The following is an 11,569-nucleotide window of genomic DNA, read 5'->3' as shown; positions in this document are numbered from 1 at the left end:
ATAGTTCCTTTCCACTAGGCCAACGTAGCTCTCTCTTGGTCGTCGTCATTGTTATTGTTGTTTGATGCCGTTGAGTCGTAGACGACTCATAGTGACCCTATGAACGAACAGCCTGAGCACTGTTCATACATAGAGTTTCCGGAGGCAAGCCATTTCGGAAGTGGATGCCACTCAGGACACAGACTTAATTGGGACAGATTATGAGAAGTGGAGTGTGTATGTATATGTAAAAAACTGTGTGTCAGCCAAGGTTATTATGTACTGGTGACTTGGAACTGACTCATAGCTGACGCTCCAAGTGGCTTTTCAGAGACAGTAAATCAATCACATGGAAGGAAATTTCTCATCTTTCTCCCTGTTAGTCTTCAAAGTGACATCATTGCTCTTTAGTATTTTGGAGAGGCTCTTGACAGCAGACATGCATAATGCAAATTTGTTATTTATTTTTGTGTTAATCTTAGTAGGCTGTGATTGTAAAGAAATTTGTCACATAAATACCTCAGACACAGTACTACAAAAGCAAGTTTTTCCCCTCCATTTGTTTTTCATCAGTTTATTTGTTCCATTATGTTGGCAAATTCGTGCATTAACATCAACTTTGTCTTCTTTGTTGCCATCTCCAAGTTATCAGTTCTGTGCCATCTAGCTCATGTTAATTCTCAAATATGTCCTTTATTTTTATCCTTGATGCTAATACTGCTACAATTATTCAAGCACTTAGTTGTTCTCATCTAGATTCTTATCATAACCTTTCTAAAAGGTTTTGCCTCTAATGCTAGCTCGTTATTCACCGTTTGATTGATCTTTTAGAACACACATTTGGTGTTACTGCTTTGTCAGAATTCCTAACAACTTCTCACCACAAAATTAAAAGACTATTGGGGGGATTGTCTTTGGAGTGGAGGGTTGTAGATTTATTTACTTGAGCAAAGGACTCTTGCCCCATATAAACAGTACTAACCTTTGATGCACTTCCAGATAGATTCTTTTTGTGAGTTGATTCACTTAAGAGTTGTTACTTCAGTGAGATTAATGCATAATTTTTAAAAACCATGTTATCACTGTCTTTTAGATAATAAAGTTGTGGTCCCTTAGGAGCTCTGTTGATTAAAGAATTCAACTGCTAGCCAAGAGGTTGGTGTTTTGAATTCACCAGCTGCTGCTTTGTGGGAGAAAGATGAGGTGGCCTGTATCTGTAAGCATTTATGGCCTTGGAAATCTTCTAGGTTAGTTCTCCTCTTCTCCATAGGGTTGCTGTGAGTGAAATCAGCTCTATCAGTTTGTTGTTGCTGTTTTTTAAATAACAAAGTGAGTATTAGATAACCTTAACTACTTTATTTTTAAATGTGTTTTAATTTTACCAGGTTTTTTTTAATTTAAAATTTAGTTTTATACTGATTTACTTATAAAGTTCATATACATTGTACAGTTTTTGTTGTGTACCCTCAAGTCAGACTGACTCATAGCTGACCCTTAGGTGGGTTTTCAGAGACAGTCAGTCACACAGAAGGAGATTGCACATCTTTCTCCCAAGGACCAGCTGGTGGGTTTAAACTTTATGCCTTTGGGATTGCAGTTCAGCTTCTTACCACCAGGCCACCAGAGCTCCCATTATTGACCTATTATTATAATTTTACAGTTGTTGATGTTGTATACTGTAGAGTCAGAACTGACCCATAGCTGACCGCTTGCAGGTTTTCAGAGGCAGTTTAATTGCATGAGAAGAGATTTGTCCATTTTTTCCGCTGAAATAGCTGGTGGTCTCAAACCAATTGCCTTTGAGATTGCAGCACAGCTTCTTGCAACTAGGCCACCAGAGCTCCCTAATAATGTTGTTATTGTTGTGGTTGTGGTTGTGATGTGCCGTCGAGTCACTTGGGACTCATAGCGACCCTATGTATAACAGCCCTAAACTCTGCTCTGTCCTGTGCCAATCGCACCATCTCCGATACACCCATCCTGATTACCCCAGTCACTGAATCAATCCACCTCATAGAGGGCCTTCCCCTCCTGTGCTGTCCCTCCACCCTACCAAGCATGATGTCCCTCTCCAAGGACCGGTCCCTCCTTACAACATGTCCAAAGTATGTTAGGTGGAGCCTCAGAATCCTTGCCTCCAAGGAGTAGCCTGGTTTAACCCTTTCCAGGATGAATCTGTTTGTTTTCCTAGCAGTCCATGGTACATTCAATACTCTTCTCCAGCACCACAGCTCAAAGGCTCAATTCTCCTTCTATCCTTCTTAGTCATTATCCAACTCTCTGATGTTTAACAAGTGATATGCATATGTATCAGACATACCTTAGTCTCCAGAGAGACACCATCGCTCTTCAGTACTTTGGAGAGGTCCCTAACAGCAGACTTTCCCATGGCAATACATCTTTTAATTTCCTGGCTACTGGTGCCAGGAGTGTTGACTGTGGAGCCAAGGAAACTAAAGCTGTGAACAATTTCAGTCTCCATCCATCCTGATGCTGCCAGTTGGTCCAGTGGTGAGAAACTTTGTCTTCTTGACATTGAGCCTACTGACTTATAATTAATTCATTGCCATCAATTCAGAACTGACCAGTAGTTTTCTGATTCTGGAAACCACATAGGAAGAGATTGCACATCTTTCCTTAAGCAAACAGTAGATTTTTAAGTAGCAGAGAGGAGAGGTTTTGGTTAGTAGGGCAGCTTTCTGTGCACTATGCTAATATTTGACCTCGTTGCGTCTTAAATGATTCAAGCTGTTTGTTGGCAATCTTGAGATTGTATTTAATTCAGTAGTACATAAAATGATGTCACTTAAACACAGTCATATGTGATGTTCTAATTGGATGAAAGTATTCAATCAGGTGATAAAGCTGGTGTACATTCCAATGTATTCATATGGAAGGGTAAGCCTTTAAAGACAAACTTTATTATATCTCCTGCAACTTCAGAAAATCTTAGCAAGAAGCTTTCATGGTACATAAGATAGGTAAGGCTTACTATCTCATAATGAAGTTTAGAGAAATACTGCGTCACAAAAAGAATATTAATTCCATTTATAGATAGGAAAATAGCTTATCTACCATCAATTTTCTTTTACAGACATACGAAAAGCTTTATAATTTACACACGACATTTACTGTCATTCAGTCCTTTTCGTCTCAGTGATGCTACAGAACAGAGCAGAAATTACTCTCTTAAGATTCCCAAGGCTGCAGATCTCTATAGAAGTAACTGTTTCTCCGTCTTTCCTCAAGAGTAGTTTCAAAAAGCTACAGAATGTTTACCTCCTGTACCTCTGATCTCCTTTGAATTACAAATTAAAGAGTCCTGACTTGTTTACTAGTAATTTTTTTTCTACCCCTGAAAATCAGGACAGTGAAGACATTCTTTTGAATGTATAGCAGTTTCTTTAATATTTTTCAGTTAATGACATAGGCCTTTCTCTTTCTTTCCTAGGTTTTCGAAAAATAAGTCTAGATGACCTTCGGAAGGCATACATTGTCAAGGATGTTCAACAGTACATTCTTCATAGGTTAGATCAAGAAGAAGCTTTGCGACAACACCTCACAAAAGAAACTGCAGAGATGTTAAATCAACTGCACATTAAAAGCAGTGGATGCTTTCTTTATCTGGAACGAGTTCTAGATGGAGTTGTTGAAAATTTCATCATGTTAAGGGAGATCCGAGATATTCCAGGAACTCTAAATGGTCTGTATCTATGGCTGTGTCAGAGACTTTTTGTAAGAAAACAGTTTGCAAAGGTTCAGCCCATTTTGAATGTTATTCTTGCAGCCTGTCGACCTTTGACCATAACAGAATTATATCATGCAGTATGGACTAAAAATATGTCTTTAACTTTGGAAGACTTTCAACGTAAATTAGATGTCCTCTCCAAGCTTCTTGTTGATGGGTTAGGAAACACTAAAATACTGTTTCACTATAGCTTTGCAGAGTGGCTTTTGGATGTGAAACACTGCACTCAGAAATATTTATGTAATGCAGCAGAAGGACACAGAATGTTGGCTATGAGTTATACCTGTCAAGCCAAGGATTTAACTCCATTGGAAGCACAAGAATTTGCCTTGCACTTAATTAATTCCAATTTACAATTAGAAACAGCTGAGTTGGCTCTCTGGATGATATGGAATGGCACACCTGTCAGGGACTCTCTGTCTACTTTAATACCCAAGGAACAAGAAGTTCTACAGCTGTTGGTTAAAGCTGGTGCTCATGTCAACAGTGAAGATGATCGCACATCATGTATAGTCAGACAAGCCTTAGAAAGAGAAGATTCCATCCGAACATTATTAGATAACGGAGCTTCGGTAAATCAGTGTGATTCAAATGGAAGAACATTATTGGCTAATGCTGCTTACAGTGGCAATCTTGATGTAGTCAATTTGCTTGTGTCTAGGGGAGCTGACTTAGAGATAGAAGATGCTCATGGACATACACCCCTTACCCTAGCTGCTAGACAAGGACACACTAAGGTGGTTAATTGTTTGATTGGGTGTGGAGCAAATATTAATCATACTGACCAGGATGGTTGGACAGCGTTAAGATCAGCTGCTTGGGGTGGCCACACTGAAGTCGTTTCTGCCCTACTTTATGCTGGCGTAAAAGTGGATTGTGCAGATGCCGATAGCCGAACAGCTTTAAGAGCCGCAGCATGGGGTGGACATGAGGATATTGTGCTGAATTTGCTACAACATGGTGCTGAAGTCAACAAAGCTGATAATGAAGGGAGAACTGCTTTGATAGCAGCAGCATATATGGGACATAGAGAAATTGTGGAACACCTACTAGACCATGGAGCGGAAGTAAATCATGAGGATGTTGACGGCAGGACTGCACTCTCTGTGGCTGCACTTTGTGTGCCTGCAAGTAAAGGGCATGCATCAGTGGTGAGCCTCCTCATCGACCGAGGTGCTGAAGTAGACCATTGTGACAAAGATGGCATGACTCCACTGCTCGTAGCTGCCTACGAAGGACATGTTGATGTGGTTGACTTGCTTCTGGAAGGTGGAGCAGATGTGGATCACACAGATAACAATGGTCGTACACCTCTGTTAGCGGCAGCATCTATGGGTCATGCTTCAGTTGTAAACACACTTCTGTTTTGGGGTGCAGCTGTGGACAGTATTGATAGTGAAGGTAGGACAGTCCTCAGCATAGCTTCAGCACAAGGCAATGTCGAAGTGGTACGTACTCTGCTAGATAGAGGGTTAGATGAGAATCACAGAGATGATGCCGGATGGACACCTCTACACATGGCAGCTTTTGAAGGTCACAGATTAATATGTGAAGCACTTATTGAGCAAGGTGCTAGAACAAATGAGATTGACAATGACGGGAGAATTCCTTTCATACTAGCTTCCCAAGAAGGTCATTATGATTGTGTTCAAATATTATTGGAAAATAAATCCAATGTTGATCAAAGAGGTTATGATGGAAGAAACGCATTGCGGGTGGCTGCCTTAGAAGGACACAGGGATATTGTTGAATTACTTTTTAGCCATGGAGCTGATGTTAACTACAAAGACGCTGATGGTAGACCCACACTTTATATTTTGGCCTTAGAAAACCAACTTACAATGGCTGAATATTTTTTAGAAAACGGTGCAAATGTAGAAGCAAGCGATGCTGAAGGAAGGACAGCACTCCATGTTTCCTGCTGGCAGGGCCACTTGGAAATGGTGCAGGTGCTGATAACCTATCATGCTGACATCAATGCTGCGGACAATGAAAAGCGTTCAGCTTTGCAGTCAGCTGCCTGGCAAGGCCACGTGAAGGTGGTTCAGCTTCTGATTGAGCATGGTGCTGTAGTTGACCACACATGTAATCAAGGCGCAACTGCACTCTGTATTGCGGCCCAGGAAGGGCACATCGATGTTGTGCAAGTTTTACTGGAGCACGGTGCTGATCCAAACCATGCTGATCAGTTTGGGCGCACTGCTATGCGTGTTGCAGCCAAAAATGGACATTCCCAAATAATTAAATTATTAGAAAAATATGGTGCAGCTACTTTGAACGGTTGTTCCCCATCTCCTGTTCACACCATGGAGCAAAAACCTCTCCAGTCAGTGTCTTCAAAAATGCAGTCACTAACAATTAAGTCAAATAGCTCTGGGAGTACTGGAGGAGGGGATATGCAGCCTTCACTGCGTGGATTACCTAATGGACCAGCCCATGCCTTCAGTTCTCCTTCAGAATCTCCAGATTCCACAGTTGATCGCCAGAAGTCATCACTGTCAAACAACTCCTTGAAAAGCTCAAAAAATTCGTCTTTGAGAACTACTTCATCCACAGCAACTGCTCAAACAGTGCCGATTGATAGCTTTCATAGCTTGTCATTTACAGAACAAATTCAGCAGCATTCATTGCCACGCAGTAGAAGTCGACAGTCAATTGTTTCTCCATCATCCACAACACAGTCTTTAGGACAGAGTCATAATTCACCAAGTAGTGAATTTGAGTGGAGTCAAGTAAAGCCCAGTTTAAAGTCAACTAAGGCAAATAAAGGAGGAAAGTCAGAAAATTCCAGTAAATCTGGGTCTGCCGGGAAAAAAGCTAAGCAGAACAGTTCTTCACAGCCAAAGGTTTTAGAATATGAAATGACTCAATTTGATAAAAGAGGACCCATTGCCAACTCTGGGACCAGTGTACCACTTAAACAAATGCCAGCAGAATCTCAGTGCAAAATTATGATACCTACAAGTCAGCAGGATGTTGGCCATACTCAGCAGCAGTTTCTTATTCACCAACAAAGTGGAGAACAGAAGAAGAGAAATGGAATAATGACAAATCCAAATTATCATCTTCAAAGCAACCAGGTTTTTCTTGGTAGAGTTTCAGTCCCACGAACAATACAAGATAGAGGGCATCAAGAAGTGTTAGAAGGCTATCCTTCCTCAGAGACAGAATTAAGCCTTAAACAAGCCCTGAAGCTTCAGATTGAGGGTTCGGACCCCAGTTTCAACTATAAAAAGGAGACACCATTATAAAAGGTAAAATTTCACTAATTGTAAAGAATTATAAATATATAGTTTACTTAAAATGAATTTTTTTATTTTTATTTATGTAGCCACATCCCATCACATTTAATCTTTTTTTAGGTATCATTTTAGCATTTTAAAATTTGAGTTCTCATCTTTCTTTCTTGCTTTATTTTCTACAAAGAACTTAACTATTTTCCATACGTCATGTTTTAATTATTTATTATGTATATTATTTGCCTTCCCCAACTTTAATGTAAGCTCTATGACGGCAGGGATTTATATCTGTTTTATTTGTTGCTGTACCATACTTCGGAGGGCACTTGACTGTATGGTTATTTCCCCTGTAAAATTTATTCAATGAATGAATGTGTGCATATACTATTCATAGATCCCAAATTAAGAATTACTTCCTAGTCACTTGTCTCTCACTCTTAAAAGACCTTTGATGGTGACAGAGGAAGAGGTTATTTCTGAAATTGTTCATCTTCTTTGCTGGTGTAAATTAGCATTTAGTAGATAGTGTGAAGGTATTGATTTTCTTCCTTTTTATTCTGGAAGTTAAAGATTTAGCAATCAAAAGGCGATTATGTCAGAATGCCTGTAGGACTCTTTTAGCCAGTGTTTCCACCCACCAAGAAGATGTGTGAGGAAAATGATAAATGCATGTATTGGAAACTAATATGAGAGCTCATTATATTTAAAGAATTGAAGAATAATTAATTAGTAAATAAATAGACCGTGTAAAGCTTTACTTACTATCCTGAAGTTCATGAAAGAAAATAGGTACATAGAATTTTATATTATGGATATTTTTCAGACACACATTTCCTTTTAGAAAATTTCAATAGCAAATTTTGCATGCTAATAATACAAGTGTATTTATTTCTTTAATTCACTTCTCTGTAAAGAGTTGTGCTGCCTACCCAAAGGTAAGTCGACTCCCTAGCTGCTTCAAGGGAGAAAGTTTGACAGTCTCCTCCATGTGATTTACAACTTCTGGAACTCACTAACTGTTCAGTTATTAGCTGACTCAGTGGCACATAACAATAACAACAAAATTAGGCCCTTTATTTCAGTAAACTGAAAATTTTTATATTTTTGTCTTTGAGAATACACTTTAAGTGAGACATTATTATAAATAAAGTATCCATATTTTCTAATTATAAAAGCATCCTACAGTCTAATTATAAGGAAGACCAAATAAATCTAATTCAGAATAGATTGTACAAAGTAGTTAATTTTCCAGTGTTATTTCTTTTAAAGTTTAATCGTGATGGTACTCTTTGTAAACTTAAAGTGTAAATATTTTGTATTAGACAATAAAATAAATGTGAATTAAGAGAAATGTTTCATAGCAACATTCAAAGAGACCCATAAGTTAACCCAAAGTTATGTGGTTCAAATCCAGCAGCAGCTCAGTTGGAGAAAGGTAGTCTGTCAACTCCCATGTGATTTACTGCCTTTTAAAGCCTGCTGGAGAGCTATGAGTCAGTTCCAACTCAACAGTACTTAACAATAACAACATAGGTTAAATAATACATCTATTTAACTTTGTAGTTAAATAGAAAGATAGATATATGTGTTCCCATTGTTGTTCAGTGCCATTGAGTTGGAATTGACTCGTAGCTGACTGGGTTTTCAAAGGCCAAGATTTTATGCACGAGTACACTGCCCATTTTTTCTCCCACAGAGAAACTGGTGGATGGATTCAAACAGTATACCTTGGGGTGGCAGTACAACTTCGTACCTCTAGGCCACCAGAGCTCCCTTACGGGTGTGCATACACACATAAACGTACGTGTATATGCTTATATGCAATCTTAAAACTATGTGGTTACAGAGAAAGTATGACATACTAACTTTATTTTTTACTTTTGCCTTAGTTTCCTAGTCTGGGAAACAGAAAACATTGTGATTGAAATGGTTCTTCAGCTACTGGATGAAAACATAAAATGCCTGTCGACTTGCTGGAGAGAAAAAAGATTCAACACAGAAGAATGTGATATCTACAATACAGTTACCTTAATTACTGTAATGTGCCTAAATAGTAAGGCTGCCTTCTCAGTATAACACTCTGTGCTTAAAATTTTCATTTTGTGTGCTTTGTATTCACTACACAAGAATAAGCACTTTTAAAAAAAATGCAGATTATATACTGCAGTTCCCTGTTAAAAGCTGAAAAAATTTTGAGTAAAGTATTTTAAGTTAAGATTTGATAAATGTGCATGTGCCATGGTCAAGTATATACGAAAAGGCAGTGTTCCTTGTATTTATTTTTTTTTTCTTTTTTGTGGCAAAAGGAATTTAAGCATACTGTTTCAGTCATGTTTGCATTGTTGTAGTGTATGGACCGTTCCTTGTATCTTTAAAAATATTGTTGCTCAATAAAATAAGTTTTGCAAGTGTTTTATGTTCACTACACCTTCAGCATTGGATTAAAAAAAAATTTCTATATAAATGCCATATACTGTGGTAAAAAAGGTTTATTGACTGACTTTTTTAAAAAATGTGGTATTTTAGGGAACTGCTTTAAGTAGCGTAAGTTTGAATTTTCTTAGAGGAATCCTTTCTCTGAGAACACTGTCCAAATGCAAGCAAACACCTATAGCGGGCAGAACAAAGTTCTGTTTCATTCACTGGGATGCTACTTCAACTTCCTTTCACTCATCATTCCAACTCCGAGAAGACAGACTTTCATTCCTGAGGCATGACAACTCTCAGGGAAAAATCCATGCCTCAGTTACTTATGTGTGCAGAGGAAGATGCACCTGCCTATCTGAGGGTAGATTTTTGATCCCTGAACAATTCATTGGCCCTTATATATCTCTTCCTTCCAGTTCAGTATAATGTCATTTACCTTTACAAATATTAATGCTGACTTCTGTCACAGCTGTTTTTATTGTGTAAATCCCTGCATGACCAAAAGAGCCCCCCATCAGAGTCCGTTGGATTAATTTTTGTGGTTTAGTTGAATGAATATTATTGATGAAATAATATGTACCATGTTTCACAGCATACCACTAACCCATGGGTCATTGCTCACAGATTATTATGTTATTCTTTGATAAATAATAGTGATTGAGTTGCACCTTTCTATCCACAACCTTTTTCTGTTTTCTTCTTTAGCCAGTTGCATTCAGGGTAGCTTTGTCCCAGGGATAAGGGTGAAATTGCTGATGAAAAAAAAAAAAAGCATAGTTGACTTGTTCAACATGCAACCCACAGCCTTATCCTGGCCTCCTGGATGTACTCTACACCAGTGGTGCTACTTTTGATGGGTCAGTGTCTGTCTGTTTGGGATGATCAGCACAGTTGTTTAGAGGCCAAGGTTCTGAATTTGAGCCCTGTTAATCTTGAAAACCAAGCTATTCTTTCTATATACTATTGAAAAGAAGAATGAGGAAAGAGAATTTGGAGATTCAGCACAAAATCACTGCTACTACTGGAAAAATTCCTAGTATGTCCTAGTGACAGGTCAGTAATGTCATATTAGTATATGAAGGACACGTGATACATTGTATACAGATACAGGAATGTGTAAATTTTTTGCAGGAGATAATCCACTTGAACCTTAGTATAAAGCTTTTGTTTTTGTTCTTTAAAGTTCATAAAACCCATTTAGTTTATATCATAATCAGGAATAGAAGATAAATTCAGTCATTATTAAGGTGGCAATATTGATAAATGTGAATGTTTCAAGTATTGCATTTCTTGTCCCTATGGGATATTTATTAAATACACTTAATAGAACTCTTGAAAAGTAGCCTTAAAGTGTCAGTGATTCTTTTAATTAACATGACTACATCATATTACCAACTTTACTCATATCTCAAATTCAATACATTTACAACACTGTAGAATATGAAATAATTTGTTATTAGGTGTATTTTTCTTTAGAAAGAACCCTTGAAAGCTGCCAGTTTTTCTATTAACCTTGAATTATTGGAGTTGTATTTATTTAATTTTATTTTGTTAAAAAAATGCACCTTGTGGCCAAAGGGCAGAGATATGACTCATTGCATAAGGAATTTAGGGTTTTCAGAGAGCTGAATGTTTCATTTCCATACCATATACACTTGAAACAGTAGGAAGAGAACCTGTTGGGGGAGAAAATACAATTTTCAAAAGAAAGTATTCCTCTGGATGTTTTTATATAAATTATTTTTTAGAATAGATCATAAGTGGCATTTAGGTAGAAGGATGATGAGGGTGCTGGAAATGCCCTGCTTTGTTTCTCTGGGGAATTTAATATGACTGAAATGCCTTCTTTTCACTAAGAAAAACAAATAGATTCCCCTAGGCATACAATTCCTAAATAGCTATTTTTGAAATGAGAATGTTTAAATTTTTTAAATCAACTGTAGCCACTACACAACTATGATGCCATGTACCTATAACATTTTTACAACTTTCCATGTGTTCCCATTTCCTAAAAAGTTAGGAGTTGATAATAAAGGAAGTGATAAAATACAGAAAATTAAAAGGAAAACAAGTACAAGTTTTTGTAGGAACAATTTTGGAAGGAAGTTTAACCAGGATTCATTAGTGTACACTGCAAAGTTCAGCTGTGTCGTTTGTGCACCCTTACCCTGCCCCA

General features: G+C 37.9%; 1 protein-coding gene across 1 annotated transcript in view; it reads left to right on the top strand.

The window, feature by feature from the left end:
• Nucleotides 1–8,942, top strand: part of ANKRD50 (ankyrin repeat domain 50) — a 79,653-nt gene extending 70,711 nt beyond the window's left edge. The window contains exons 3-4 of the mRNA XM_006887551.1: nucleotides 3,431–6,981; nucleotides 8,856–8,942. Of these exons, the coding sequence (XP_006887613.1) occupies nucleotides 3,431–6,978 (3,548 nt within the window). The 3' untranslated portion in view covers nucleotides 6,979–6,981; nucleotides 8,856–8,942. The remainder of the gene's footprint in view (nucleotides 1–3,430; nucleotides 6,982–8,855) is intronic.
• The last annotated feature ends 2,627 nt before the right edge of the window (nucleotides 8,943–11,569 follow it).

The sequence above is a fragment of the Elephantulus edwardii genome, unplaced genomic scaffold (genome assembly GCF_000299155.1).
Source record: "Elephantulus edwardii isolate Elephantulus edwardi_28Jun2011 unplaced genomic scaffold, EleEdw1.0 scaffold00058, whole genome shotgun sequence".
Classification (NCBI taxonomy): domain Eukaryota; kingdom Metazoa; phylum Chordata; class Mammalia; order Macroscelidea; family Macroscelididae; genus Elephantulus; species Elephantulus edwardii.
Note: the sequence above shows the minus strand (reverse complement) of the source record. Positions and strands in the feature narration are given on the sequence as shown.